The sequence below is a fragment of the Barbus barbus genome (assembly GCF_936440315.1).
Source record: "Barbus barbus genome assembly, chromosome: 19".
Classification (NCBI taxonomy): Eukaryota; Metazoa; Chordata; class Actinopteri; order Cypriniformes; family Cyprinidae; genus Barbus; species Barbus barbus.
In genome coordinates, this window is record NC_136747.1 from 26,054,368 (window position 1) to 26,070,312 (window position 15,945).

Sequence of the window (15,945 nt, forward strand, 5' to 3'; positions counted from 1 at the left end):
AGCTCTCATGAGTCCTGAGCTGCACTAAACATGTGCTATTTCATGCATGTGCCGTTCTGAAGCTTATTCCCCACACACAGATGTAAATCTACATCTATCAACTGTTTGAATGTTAAGCATTACTATTGTGCTTGGCATTAGTGATTTGAACAAACCCTAAAGACTAACACTAATTAAACATCATTTGGAGCCAGAGTCTTACTGGTGTGCATCTTCAGACAAAACAAAGGCACTGATATATTTTAAGATCAGACGGTGCACGTTTCTTTCAGTTGAAACAGCTCAGATTTACATTTTAGTCTGGGAATAGGGTTAAACCTGCTGTGAAACCGGGAGTTATTGTCCTCTCACTACATCAGAAACAGTGTGTCATGAACCTCTTGCCACAATCCTCCTCTGCAGAGTACATCACTGTCAGACAGGCTCTGGTCAGTTTTATAGTTTTAGAATATTTTGAATCCTAATGTTAATATTTCCTCTGTCACAACCTTGATATGTCAACACTATCTTCCAGTTTTTGAGGAAATTATTTGAAATGTTTAGATAATTTCATTCTCCTGCAGCAGTTTCTATTAGCATAGCATCAACAGACAAAGCAAAATGACTACTACATGAACTCCATTTTTTTGTGAAAGAAATGCCAAATTTGTCAGCACCGTCACCAGCTGACATTTAAAGTAAAGTCATCATATATATTTTTTTAAATTCATTTTTAATTATATTAAATATAGTGTTTGATTTTTCTAATATAAATACTAAATATGTGACCTGACAGCATATTGCTTTTGTGGATTGATAGTCATCACTTCTAGCAGAGTTAGGGTTGAGTTAAGTTACAAGAAGAATAAGGCTGAGGGAACACATAACACATGGATAAAACATAAGCTCTGTAGGCCTATTTCCTTCAAGAAATATGCAAAACATTTCCCCCGTTTTATTGTAGGCCCTTCCCTGATTTCCGGTGTGCCTTTCCCACTCGATCTCGGGACGTTTCTTTTCCCAGTTCGTAAAGAGATTCCCCCCTTCGCGGACAAGCCCCCAAACTGTTGGAATAAAAATATTAAAGTAATTGGAGCAAAGGAGATGGGTACCTGGGACACCAAGAATGACACACAAATGGTGCAGTCCACCCAAGGCTCGAATTTGTTATCCATGTGGTGCATATATATATATATATATACTGTATATAGTATAGCAGAAGTGAAAGTAGGAAAACAGAAATTGAGCAAGAGATAGAAAATCCTTATAAGATGTTAATTAATTAGTCTCTCATCGCCACCTAAACACTCTCAGTCCCATGGACACAATTATGAACATGGAGCCAATTGTCTGTTCGCAAACTTCTTCAAAGTTTATTATTACATCCATACATTATATAGTTGCATTGCAAGGGGAGGTGCAGTGGTATATCCAATGAGAATATGGATTTCATATGTGTGGTACACAGGCCAAGAAATATACGTTATATATATATGTCTCAGTTGAACTATACAGTTCGGTCAGACTCTAAACTCAATAACCTGGAGCACTTCAGACCCCCTCCACTATTTCACCATTTAAACTCATGTGGAGATATACCTATATGCGCATGCGCTCATAAAAGAGATATCCGAGGAGAAAGAACAGAGAAGGGAGGAGGGAGTGAGACAGAAGAAAAGGAGTGAGAAGGGAGGAGGGATTGCAGAGAGGCAAAGAAACATCTGGCAGAGAGCAGGATTTAATTTAACATAAGGCAACAACATGTTTTATGACCATTGATTAATGTCTATTTCCTAAAATACATACAGACACAGGATGTTTCTCAGGCACAGGGTGTTCTCAGAATTCCGCAGTAGATAGTTAAAATGACAACAAATTCAGATTTTCGTCACCATCAACAGATTTGTCAACTCTTGTCAGATGAAAATTTTGATAATATTTCATTATATTTGTTGAGGAATTGTTGGTCACATGTGAAAGTGGAATCTGTCTGCTAACATGAGGATGTGTTTTGAAATGTTAAAAACATCTTGAGTGCTGTTAAAGTTTAGATTATATTACACAATCCAGGGTAAAATCAAGGAGATCAAAATATTTTGGCTTCACTTTTCAGGTCGTGTGCGGCACACTTGTTAGGGAACTCGCACTCTGTAGTGGACACTATGGGGATTGCTATGAGCATGACCGATGTCTGAAGCACGTGTGAGAGGTCAACATTTAAACATATATAATTCATTACATAAAATGAGCCAGTAACTATGTTTTAATAATCAGGGATGCAAATGATTCCTTGGTTTCAGCCACTAACATGAAGGGTTTTTTATTATTTAGGCTGGTTGATGACATGATCATAGGTTCCCCTATGATTAGGAGCCAAGAACCACTTTTAGTGCTATATAGCACCATTTTTTTTAGAGTGTAAAACATTCTTTAGACAAAAAAAAAAAAAAAAACATACTTGCCATCCCAAAGTAACCATGTTCTCACGAAACATAAATGTTTTGCCAATGTTGAACAATTGCACCTAACATGTTCTAGCAAAGTGCATCTAAACTCTTACCAGATTTAGTGGTATCGTGACAGATAAATATTAATTAATAATCATTAAAGAGTTAAATTTATATCAAAGATTAAAAAAAGATCTTGCCATTAAATTGTGGTGCAAAAACTTTGGCTAACTTGCCTTTATTGTCCTTGTACAGATTTATTTATATTGATCTTTTAATGTTGCTTTTAGATTGGAAGGAACTGAAAGACGATTGCCATCAGTATAGGATATATATGCTCACGCAAACAAAGCCAAATCCTAGATATTTTAGGCAATATAGAAATGGAGAGAAACCGTTCACCTGCCAACAGTGTGGAAAAACTTTCACACAGCATCAACACCTTAAAAGTCACATGAGAATTCACACTAGAGAGAAGCCTTTTGCTTGCTCTCAGTGTGAAAAGAGTGTCACGATGAAACAAAACTTCACACTGGAGAGAAACCCTTTCCGTGCTCTCAATGTGCAAAGAGCTTCACCATCAAACAACACCTTGAGGTTCACATGAGAATTCACACTGAAGAGAATAATTTCACCTGCTCTCAGGGTGGAAAGAGTTTCACACGACATAAAACCCTTAAAACTCACATGAGAATTCACACTGGAGAGAAACCGTTCACCTGCCAACAGCGTGGAAGGACTTTTACACTGAAACGTCTTAAAATGCATATGAGAATGCACACTGAAGAGAAGCCTTTCTGCTCCCTTCATTGTAAAAAGAAGTTCATAAATAAACACAGCCTTGTGAGGCACATTAGAGTTCACACTGGAGAGAAGCCTGTCCTCAGTGTGGGATTAATTTTTCATAGCCATGCTGTTTAAAAAGACACCAGAAAACAGTGTGCAAGACAAGTTCAAGTTTATCTGTATAGCGCTATTTACAATACAAATCGTTGCAAAGCAGCTCTACAGGAAATGAGGTTTCCACAATATATTTATATATTGCAGAACCTTAATATATTTAACTTATGTCAAAATTTGGTAATTCTGTATGTTGTCTGAGCGTTGGCATCCTCTGAGGGATTGGCATTATCTTTTCTCAGGTGTTTGGTCATCTCAGATCATTTAAGGGTTGAATCCAGACTGAAGCTTCTGTAATTCCTAGTTACCACAGGATGTTCAGAAACAGAGAAACAAATAGAGACATAATTAGCGTAGCTGCTGTTCCATCTAAGCAAAAAGGATTTGTTCAACCCAAGCTAAACAATAATAATAATGTACATTTGATCAGATATAACTGCAGTACAAGATTATAAGATGCATTATGTGAATGCTTGGCTAAAGAGATGTGTCTTTAATCTAGATTTAAACAGAGAGAGTGTGTCTGAACCCCGAACGTTATCAGGAAGGCTATTCCAGAGTTTGGGAGCCAAATGTGAAAAAGCTCTACCTCCTTTAGTGGACTTTGCTGTCCTAGGCACTACCAAAAGTCCAGAGTTTTGCGACCTTAGGGAGCGGGTTGGATTGTAGCGTGGTAGAAGACAAGTTAGGTACCCAGGAGCTAAACCATTTAGGGCCTTATAGGCAAGTAATAATATTTTGTAAATGATACGGAATTTAATAGGTAGCCAGTGCAGAGACTGTAAAATTGGGGTAATATGATCATGTTTTCTTGACCTGGTAAGGACTTGTAATCGAAGAGATTTTGTGTACTGCTTTTTGGTCTTATCTGAATTTAATAGGAGGAAATTATTGGTCATCCAATCTTACGTTTTTTACACAATCTATTAGCTTAGATAGTTTAGACGTTTCATCTGGTCTTGTTGAGATATATAGTTGAGTATCATCGGCATAACAATGAAAACTAATCCTGTATTTTCTAATAATAGTCAGCAGCCATATTACCCTGTAGCCCAAGACTGGTTGCCTACTGAAGCTAAGCAGGGTTGAGCCTGGTCAGTACCTGGATGGGAGACCTCCTGGGAAAACTAGGTTGCTGCTGGAAGAGGTGTTAGTGAGGCCAGCAGGGGGTGCTCACCCTGCGGTCTGGGTGGGTCCTAGCGCCCCAGTATAGTGATGGGGACACTATACTGTAAAAAGCACCGTCCTTCGGATGAGACGTTAAACCGAGGTCCTGACTCTCTGTGGTCATAAAAAATCCCAGGATGTCCTTCGAAAAAGAGTAGGGGTGTAACCCCGGCATCCTGGCCAAATTTGCCCATTGGCCTCTGACCATCATGGTCTCCTAACCATCCCCATATCTACTGATTGGCTTCATCACTGTCTCCTCTCCACCAATAAGCTGGTGTGTGGTGGGCGTTCTGGCGCACTATGGCTGCCGTCGCCTCATCCAGGTGGATGCTGCACATTGGTGGTGGACGAGGAGATACCCCCCTTACTATGTAAAGCGCTTTGAGTGCCTAGAAAAGCGCTATATAAATGTAACGAATTATTATTATTATTATTAATATTACCAAGGGGCAACATGCATATTGAAAATAGCAGAGGACCTAGGGCAGATCCTTGTGGTACTCCATATTTTACTAGTGATATTTTAGATGACTCCCCATTTAAATGAACAAAGTGGTAGCGATCGGACAGGTAGGATCTAAACCATCTTAAAGCCTGCCCTTGAATACCAGTATAGTTTTGTAATCGATCTATGAGTATATCATGGTCTATAATGTCGAACGCAGCACTAAGATCAAGTAATACTAGCAATGAGATGCAACCTTGGTCTGAAGCAAGAAGCAAGTTATTTGTAATTTTAACAAGTGCCGTTTCTGTGCTATGGTGAGGCCTGAAACCTGACTGAAATTCTTCATAGAGATCATAGCGTCGCATTACGTCTCGCGGAGGGGAGCGAAGCTGTTCCGGGTGGAGATCTTGAAGACCGGAGGCGGCGGAGGGGGAGAGGTCATCGCCCGGGGCCTGGCTCGCGTCTTCCGCTGCTGGTGCACCCAGGGTCTGTGCAGAGAAACACACGGAGTAGAGGTGGTGGGAGTGTTAGCAGCGTGCTGTATACTTACCCCGGACTTGTGAGCGTCAGCCCGGGATGTTTCCAGCGCGGCTCTCCGCTCTCTCAACTGGGCCTGCTTCTCCTCCAGGTCGCGGATCTGCTTCTCCACGGCCTCCAGCTCCAGCTGCACCGAATGCAGCTCGAATGTGTCCTCACCTGCACTCAAAGGTAGACACAAATCCACCATTTAAGCAAGTAACAGAGAAACAATGGTAATGTGTGTGAATAGAGTATTAGCAATCTAAATGAGATTAGCGGCAGCCACGCTGCGATTGCTAACGGGCTATAAGCTAATAGCAGACTCGAGAAATCAAAATAAAACTAGTGATAACAAGGCGCTCTGGTTTTGTTTTAGAATGCTATAGGGGATATATTCACACGTTATAGAAACGAAAATGATAGTGTATAAAATTGTTTTTAAGATAGAAAATGGGCGATAAAGAATCAATTTGATGGAGCTCAAACTCAAAACACGCAGTCACAAATCAGCGCATGCGCATCAGAGTTCTTATTAGAGTAAGCTAAATCTAAAATTCATCCAATGAAATAAAAAAATAAATCTTAGTCTTCTTGAAGACCTGTCTGTAGCACAGCGATATAGTCAATCTGTTCATATGATTAGGAAGTTATTACTGATAAGAGGCCAATAGGAAAATCTGGTCTGTTTACACAACTACTGTTAACAATTAAAGGTTCATGAATGAGCTTCTGCAACCTCACAAACATTCCTATAATATAATAAACAACTGTGATACATAATTCTCCCCTTATCTGATTCATGTTCACCGTCATGTTTTTCCTAATGTTGTACATAGAATAACATTTAAGTGCCATAGATATTGTTAAGAAACAGAAAGTTCCAATTGCTTCTTGCTTGTTATAAAAACAAGTATATTTCTGTTTTCACAAATAGGGTTATGCAATAAACTGCTCCTTTCTTAAATGTCTGCCTCTTGCTTTTCCTGCCTCTTGATTACAGAAATGTTAACTTGATTATGAGTTTGAATAACTTTGGGTATCAGATAAAAATCTGTTATTTCCAGCATGAACCTGGCAGGAGGAACATCAATATCAAGACTCTGACACCAAACATGATGAGGAGGAGGAGAAAATTCTGCATGTCTTCTCACTGAGCAGCTGCAAAACAGAAAGGCAGAGTCAATAATTGTTTATCACTTTCATTCAAAGAATAAAATAAGTTAAACTGTACCTCCAGAAGCATAGTTTAGTAATCGGCAAATGCTCCACAAATCATATCCCTGTCAAGGTAAAATGATTAGCTGTATTCAGTTTACAAATAAACTGCATCTAAAATCCAATGCATACTATTTACAATTACAGTGGGGATCGAAAGTTTGACAACCCCTTGCAGAATCTGTGAAAATGTGGATAATTTTACCAAAATAAGAGAGATCATACAAAATGCATGTTATTTTTTATTTAGTACTGTCCTGAGTAAGATATTTTCCATAAAAGATGTTTACATATAGTCCACAAGACAAAAAAATAGCTGAAATTATTAAAATAACCACATTCAAAAGTTTGGGAACCCTTGGTTCTTAATACTGTGTGTGGTTACCTGGATGATCTACGACTGTTTTTTTGTTTTGTGATGGTTATTCATGAGTCCCTTGTTTGTTCTGAACAGTTCAACTGAGCACTGCTCTTCAGAAAAATCCTCCAGGTCCTGCAGAATCTTCAGTTTTCCAGCATCTTTTGCATATTTTAACCCTTTCCAGCAGTAACTGTATGATTTTGAGATCCACCTTTTCACACTGAGGATGATTGAGGGACTCAAACACAACAATTAAAAAAGGTTCAAACATTCACTGATGCTCCTGAAGGAAACACGATGCATTAAGAGCCGGGGGGTGAAAACTTTTTGAATTTGAAGATCAAGGTAAATTGTACTTTATTTGTCTTCCAGGAAACATGCAAGTATCTTCTGTCGCGTCAGAAGGGCAGTACTAAATGGAAAAATATGATATTTCAACAAAATAAGAAAAATTTGGACATCTTCATCCTGTTCAAAAGTTTTCACCCCCCGGCTAAAAAAATATCCTACTCAGGACAGTATATGATCTCTCTTATTTTGGTAAAATTATCCACATTTTCACAGATTCTGCGAGGGGTTCCCAAACTTTCGCATGCCACTGTATATAAAAACATGTAGCAAAAGCCACACAGATAGCCTATACAATTCACAAATGCATTGTATTCAACATGTTTAAATATGACCGCTGCATTTAAATTGAAGGACGATGTAAAGTTTTGTGTAGTTAAACTAGACATGGAGCTCATGCGATAGCTTTGAGGGCCACACGCTGGGAAGAAGTGCTCCATGGGATGGCGCCAGTAAGCCTGTATGATCCGGGCGGGGCGCCATCTCCAGCTAGTTACAGCTTGCTGTATTGCTGCGTCTTTATCTTACACCGTTTTGAAAAGAACCCAGATATCGTGCTATTATCAAGTCGATCAATATTTTCTATCCATTCACCTAACGGTAAGAGTGATTCTGACAATTATTTTCTCTGCAGTCTGTTCCGATGGCTTTTACGCTGTCGTGACGTGCTGGATGTAAACACTGGATTCATTTCTTTTACTGGTCGATACAATATTGCGAATTTGTAAGCTCCGTTGTTGTGTTTATGTGTTATTTCGCAAGCTACCAGGAAAATACAGTCTGAGGATGTTGCATTAGTAGGCTAAGATAACAGGCAAAATTCGCTTGTTTTAATGTTATTATAGGCTACTAATGTCATTATAGGGCACCTCCTAGTGCGCGCAGCGCACTATATTCATCTCCACCCGTGCAAAAACCAATCAAATAATGCAATATGATACGATAATAATACAATATAGATACATGTATATTTAAAAAATAGCAAATATGTATTTATATCAAGTCTAATTGTGAATAACAACGAGAGATGCTCGTGTTTTGCCATCTGCCACGCTTAGGACCCTTTAAAAAGTTAATGGACTTGGAAGGTTTTTCATCGGAGATTCTTTGGTAAACCTGTATTTAATAAGAAACCACAAGCCCACCATTTCCGAGAAGTGAAAACGCATCAGTCAGGCTATACTATACTTGAAGGCATTAGTGGGTTTAATACAGATTATAAGATACTGCGCGTTGTTTCATTGTATTTATACACACTATAAATACATTTTATATAGAATTCGATTTCTAGTTTTTAATAGATTTAATTTTTAATAGATTTAATTTTACTTTATAATTGAGTATTTTTGACCCATATATAAGGATATTTGAACCTTTGACGTTCCAGCATGTTATGTACTTACATATATACGTGTATATGTACTAACATAAAACATTTATATAAAAGTATATTATATATGTCTTGGTGGCCTACAGCCTCTTGGCATTAAGTGGTTGTTAAAGTAATGCAAAGTGTGCCACACTGAATGCTGCAATGAGAATGGAGATTTATTTTAAAATTACTAAAGAACAGAACAATATAGTTGTTGTTATGCGAGATATTAAAAAATTTATGATTTTAACAGTGTTGCACTGCTTTCATTTCTCTGGTTTCTCCATAGTGTGAAAATGTTTTACACTTGTGGTCCAAATGAAGCAATGGTGGTGTCGGGTAAGACTAAACATCACAGAAATATGTTTATAGAGAGATATTTTCTGAAGAAATCATGAAAACACATATGTGATCTGACTCCTGCCTCAGGTTTCTGCCGCTCACCACCAGTCATGATCTCTGGTGGGAGAGTGTTTGTTTTTCCATGCGTTCAGCAGATACAAAGGTATTATTCACTCTGTGTGTTTGTGTATATATGTATGCATGGTCTGCTTAAACAAATCTCAGCTTTTTCTCTTTCTTCCATCACAGGATCTCTTTAAACACACTGACGCTGAATGTAAAGAGTGATAAAGTCTACACACGTCATGGAGTGCCCGTCTCTGTCACTGGAATTGCACAGGTTAACTATCTCACGCACTCTCCAATATGCAGTAAACAACATATTATAGCGTTTAAGAAAGCAGTTTTTGTTACTAATAAACCATTTTCCCCCAGATTACTGCGTTATTCTGTCTTTTTATGAAATACTTTATCTGCCTTTTAATTTTCTGTAAAAAAATCATTGATTGTTATGTGGCTAAACTGAACCTTCTCTCTTTGACAGATGAAAATTCAAGGGCAGAATAAACAGATGTTGGCTGCAGCATGTCAGATGTTTCTGGGAAAGTCCGAGGGTGAGATTGCCCACATTGCTTTGGAAACACTGGAGGGTCACCAGAGAGCCATCATTGCTCACCTGACTGTGGAGGTAAATAGATATGTTCACAGAGAAAATGCCCACCTCGCAAATGTACTGCAGTCTGCAACATCACAAACGGTAGTAAAACTGTATATAGTGTTCCTAATCTGCACTTTCAGTCCTCAGCATAGTATATAATTGAGCATGGTGGGTTTTGTGTTTGTTCTTTAGGAGATCTACAAAGACAGAAAGAAGTTTTCTGAGCAGGTGTTCAAGGTGGCATCATCTGACCTTGTCAACATGGGCATCAGCGTGGTCAGCTACACACTCAAAGATGTTCACGATGACCAGGTCTGTTAGCCCCATTTGTGTAGTTGTGTCTATCGAACTTAGGGCCAAATTTACTAAACAAGGCAAATTAGCCTGAGAGCGCAATCCCATAAAAAGTGTGGATGGGAAAGGAAAGTTCTGCAGGTGATTTACTGACAATGCGTCTAAATAAAGAACATAGACGCAGCCAGCGTGTTTTCATAATGACCACTGCAGTCTACCAACAGCGTAGAGTTCGCAAACAAGCAGAGCCGATGATAATCATGGGTTAAGACATGCTTTTTTCTGGGCATTAAATAATGGCACAAATACCAGTAAAATGACTACCGTAAACCTTAGTAAGTCACATTGCATGATTCATTAAAAACTGTCCTCTTATAAATTTTGAAAAGGAAAATAAGGCAATAAAGTGTCTTATTCATCGCTAATATTTCACTGCAACTCTCGAGTAGATCCTGACAGTAAGAGGGTTTGTGTTTTGGCTCAAGCTGTTAATAAATCTGCCCCTGAATATTTAAAATCTTATAAATAAATGAATCTCTGTGAGTGGTAAATCAAGTTTTTTGTTTCAGGATTACCTGCACTCTTTGGGGAAGGCCCGTACGGCACAAGTGCAGAAGGATGCTCGTATTGGGGAAGCCATGAACAAAAGAGATGCAGTGATCAGGGTGAGGCTTTCCTGAACTCTCTTCCAAATACAGCATTTTTTCCAAGATATCATTGAGTATTTTTGTTAATGTCTCCCAGTCATTACTCTTTTTCTTCTCTCTGTAGGAGGCCAATGCTATACAGGAGAAGATATCTGCTCAGTACATGAATGAGATTGAGATGGCTAAGGCTCAGAGAGACTACGAGCTGAAGAAGGCTGTCTATGACATTGAGGTCTTCACCAAAAAAGCTGAGTCTGAAATGGCCTATCAGCTCCAGGTAAAACGACAACCAAACCTATTGGTGACCTTCAACATTGTGGAATACTTTCTTAACTTTCTATATCCTTGGGCTTCTTGATAAGGAAAAGTCCACTCGAATAATTTAATTCTGTCATAATTTACTCCCCTATAACTTTCTTTATTCTGTGGAACACAGAAAGTCATTTTGAATAATATTTGTAACTAACAGTTTTGGTTCCCAGTGACCACCATCGTATGGAAAAAAAATACCATGGCAGTCAACGGAAACCGGTCATCAACAAAGTAAAATATCTTTATTGTGTTCAGCAAAAGAAAGAAATGCATACTTGGATGATCTATTCCTTTAATAGTTATACTTATTTGACAGAGTGTTGATTAAAGGATTAGTTCACCTTCAAATGAAAATTTCCTGATAATTTACTCACCCCCATGTCATCCAAGATGTTTATGTATTTCTTTCTTCAGTCGAAAAGAAATTAAGGTTTTTGGAATCTTCTCCATATAGTGTACTTCAATGGACTCCAAATGGTTGAAGGTCAAAATTACAGTTTCAGTGCCGTTTCAAAAGGCTATAAACGTTACCAGACGATGAATAAGGGTCTTATCTAGCGAAACGATCGGTCATTTAAAAAAAGAAAAATGCTTTATAAACACAAATGTTTGCCTGTTCTGCGATACGCGGTCATGTTATGTTTTCACCAAAAACCTTAATTTATTTTTGACTGAAGAAAGAAATACATAAACATCTTGGATGACATGGGGGTGAGTAAATTATCAGGAAATTTTCATTTGAAAGTGAACTAATCCTTTAAGTGACATGATTTTGTGGGTAAAATTCTTTTTAATTTATTTACCTTTATGTGTAACTGTTGCATTAGGTGGCAAAGACAAAGCAGCGGATCGAGGAGGAGAAGATGCAGGTAATGGTGGTGGAGCGCTCGCAGCAAATCATGCTTCAAGAACAGGAGATCGCACGCAAGGAGAAAGAGCTGGAGGCCAAAGTCAAGAAACCAGCCGAGGCCGAACGATACCGGCTGGAGAAACTGGCGCAAGCAGAACGGTGAGATGGATGCTTCTTCAGTGCAAAAAAAAAAAAAAGGCTCAGCTTGGATTAAGTTTGGATAGGAGAAAGTATTTTAAAATTGAAAAATTTTAACCGCTTACCTTTAAAAACATGCATCTGGCCATTTTGTGTTTTACAACAGTCTTCAGCTGATCATGGAGGCAGAAGCTGAGGCCGAATCTATTAAAGTAAGTGATCAGCCATCATCTTGGCTATATTCAAAACAAAATAGTTTGTGTTACACATGAACTGTGTCTCTGCAGATGAAAGGAGAGGCCGAAGCATACGCTGTGGAGGCTAAAGGTCGTGCCGAGGCTGAGCAGATGGCTAAGAAGGCTGAGGCCTTCCAGCACTACAAGGAAGGAGCTATGGTGGACATGTTGCTGGAGAAACTGCCACTGGTGAGATGGTGTATTTGTAATGGTTTTTTTTTCTAGTGTGTTGGCAATACAGAAAAATATTGCATTGCACACAAGAATCTTGCAAGAGATAATCCTGCTTGGAGCAAAAAGCAGTTTAAGTTGATGTTTTACATTGATGGTAAATTGTGTTCTTTCTGTCCATTAGATGGCAGAGGAGATAAGTAAGCCCCTGTCAGCTACCAATAAGGTCACCATGGTGTCCAGTGGAGGTTCAGAGGTTGGCGCAGCCAAGCTGACAGGAGAAGTGCTTGACATTATGACCAGACTGCCTGAAACCATTGAGAAACTAACTGGGATCAACATTTCCCAGGTATTTCAAACAGTATTATTTATATATATAGAAAATGTTTCTGTATTTGTATGTTTATTTTGTTCAGTAGTGTAGTGTGTGCATATTCTCACATGTACAACTGACGTAGAATTTCTCTTTCTCTTTAGGTGGCCCAAACTGGTTGAAGAAATTCTCCAACATGACGTTTCTGTATGCATGCTTCATTAATCTTGTATATTTTTCTCTTACTCTGACTTTTTCCTCAGGTTCTTTATCATTTAAATGACTCTCTTCTCTATCTTTGACAATTTATTTCTTCTCCTTTTATCTTTCTTATCGTCCACACGGCATCTCTTTGGTTTTCCCTTTCCCATACTTCTCTCTCGACTTACACTTCCTGTCTGTCTTGCCATGCTGCCAAAACCCAAAGTGCATTTTAATCTAAAACTCCAGGGAAGAATGCTGTTCTTTATATTTTAATGCAATCATAAGATGACAGTGAAGTCCAAGGATCTGTTGAAGGCCATTAGACACTGCAACTTCAGACATTTAGAAATTTAGTTTTTCTTTTTTTTAATGCTGGTAGTGAATTTCGTTATATTTGAGCTTTCCATTAGGTAAGCTTTTGGAAGCCAAAGTAACATGAAGGGAAACACATTTATAAGGACTGATGCTGTTGTGTCATTTGTTTCTGTGGGTTGAACTTTCACTTTACCTCAACAGTACATTATAGCTATATTAGTTAGTTGGACGTTATCGTGTAGGAGTTATAGCAGTTATCTGCTTCAAATGGTACAGTGCTCTGAAATCTGAAGATGCTGCCAATAATGTCAGATCTTCATGTGTGTTTAAGTGTTTATTCAAATGAACAATGAAGATGTCTTCATGCGTTATGCAGAATTATAAGTCGGTAATTATTTAAAAACGTATTTATTTCACAATTATCATTTGAAGGTTTTTTTTGTATAAAGTGTTTTCATGCATGACTGAAGGTGCGATTTTATGCACACACACACATTTATATATATGTCCTTAACGATGTTGAAAATGATCATGACCATGTAGTGTACTCTAGGACTAGACAAACAGGTCAACTTGTTACATTTTTAGACAGATCTGTTCATTAAATAAGTCTGAAGGCTGAGTTCTTGTCAAAATAGTTTCAAAGTTGTGTTTCATAAAAAAGTGTGATTTTAGGGAGTTTTTGTTCATAATCATGCAGTATTTAATACTGGTTACACTACATTTTTCTTTGATTACATACAAATTGTGATGAATGTTCTTTTGTCAAATGTTTAATTGTCAGTACAACATGTTGACTTTATTAGATATATATAAGCATGTATTCATAAGCACTAATGACATAATTTAGATCAAAATTTATTTCGATTTAATCGTTACTAACATGATATTAATGAAGTATAAACACTGTTATGGTACTTTATAGACGTTATGCGTAATGCAAACTGAACTAACCACACATTTGTCACTTTTGTATTTGTTTTTACCATCTTTATTATTAATGGTTTACGACTAATACTTTTAAAGTGGATGCATCCCTTGAAAGCCTGTTCACTTATTGTTGGTGGGCAGGTATTAGTTAAGCCTAAACAGTGATGTTTGGATAGATTTAGTATGTCAGGGCATTGGGTAGACCTGCTGTTATGCTGTGTAGGCTATGGCTGCTATGTTAGTGTAATGAAAGAAAAACTGTATTTGTCAATAGATGCTTTTTCTACTCTATACAAACTATCTATACTATTATGTAAACAAATCACCTATTTTAACTGTTTCGACAATTTAATCTGTTTCAGCATGCATGCAAAGACTAACAAACCAAACCACTGTATTGTCTATCTGTGCTTATGATGCCTTAAAGTAACCTCCCTACTAAAATAAACGTTTAACCAATTGCTATGTGTTCAGTCTAAATTAATTCAACACGTTCCCTGCAGGAGGATGCCAACCCCTAGGAAATGTGAACATGGTAAAGTGATTTGACCGCCTCAGCTTGGGGCTTTAATTTTACTGAAACCTATGCAGCCACACTGAATTTGGTTTACTGACATCATCCTACCCTATTAAACCCCCTCACTTACCTATTTTAAGGTGCCGGTCATCATGACTCATCTCAAGTCCTCTTTGCTTGACAAACTTGAACTCCACCGATGCATATGATCCAGCTGCCTGACAATACATGACAAAGACACCAAGTTTACAGACTCACTTTGTCATTTTTGGAGGCTGTGCTGAGGGTGAGTACATTATATCTTACTCGGTAAAAGGGGAATTTAATAATTGTTGGATTATTTATGCAATATGACACCTATATTCATGCATTTGCTCATAATATCAGAGCAGGCATGATGCCGTGCATAATTGAATGGAAATATTGCTTTTATACAACATTTAAATATGAAATTTATACTGAATAACAAACAAAGTCAAAATACAATCAACTACATTATCCCAGAGCAAAACAATTGTTCATTCATTCCTGAATTATTGTTTTGAATGAATCAGTCGAGTATATGATTCAATCACTCACACGAATAGCCTGACTAGAACTGGAAAACAAGATAAAATTACTTTTAAAAATAATTTACACTAATTGGCAGTTTAACCTTTTTCATGATTATAAAAATAAAAAAAAGTTATCCAGAAAGTATTGATAAAGGCAGCACTTAACTTCTAAAAGAGAGGTGCACTTCAAAGTCCCTTGGCATACATTCTGAAAACAGCAACTATTAACCATTAATTCAGATGAATAAGAGATTATGCCTAAAGTTCATACTATTCAAGATCTAATTTATCCAACTATATATGGTAATTTCCATGATAGCGATTTGTCTCTTTTACACCTGGTTTGTTGCCTGTAATCTGCCAGGCAACGAGCTTCTGATTGGCTGAATACTGTGACACAGGCTTATTTTGATTGGCCACGTTAATTTTAAAATAAGAGTCAAAACTCAATGAGAAAAATTTTCAATTAAAACTATTTCAGTATAGTCAACGCTATTTTTCTTGGCCTAAATCCCTGAATTTGCAATAAATTAGGAAAAAAAATCTAAAAAACCGTGCAATTACATCAAATCAGGCCTTTCCATCAGGACTTTTTCAGAGGGAAAATATACTATTAAAAAATAAGCATTCAAAAATATATTTTTTTAACCTCAGAGATTCTCCTAAAATGTCCAAAATAAAAGTCAAACTGCAAATTGTGATTGG

The 15,945-nt window shown here is 37.6% G+C and overlaps 1 protein-coding gene across 1 annotated transcript; it reads left to right on the forward strand.

Annotated features, from left to right (window-relative positions):
• The first annotated feature begins 7,849 nt into the window (after positions 1 to 7,849).
• LOC306884884 (flotillin-1) lies at positions 7,850 to 15,594 on the forward strand. The gene is made up of 14 exons (XM_079441115.1): positions 7,850 to 7,987; positions 9,049 to 9,098; positions 9,189 to 9,264; positions 9,351 to 9,441; positions 9,646 to 9,789; positions 9,952 to 10,071; positions 10,623 to 10,718; positions 10,825 to 10,977; positions 11,840 to 12,021; positions 12,167 to 12,212; positions 12,288 to 12,425; positions 12,592 to 12,756; positions 12,885 to 14,976; positions 15,520 to 15,594. The coding sequence occupies exons 2-13, from the start codon at positions 9,056 to 9,058 to the stop codon at positions 12,900 to 12,902; spliced, it is 1,272 nt and encodes a 423-aa protein (XP_079297241.1). The 5' UTR covers positions 7,850 to 7,987; positions 9,049 to 9,055; the 3' UTR covers positions 12,903 to 14,976; positions 15,520 to 15,594.
• Positions 15,595 to 15,945: the final 351 nt, after the last annotated feature.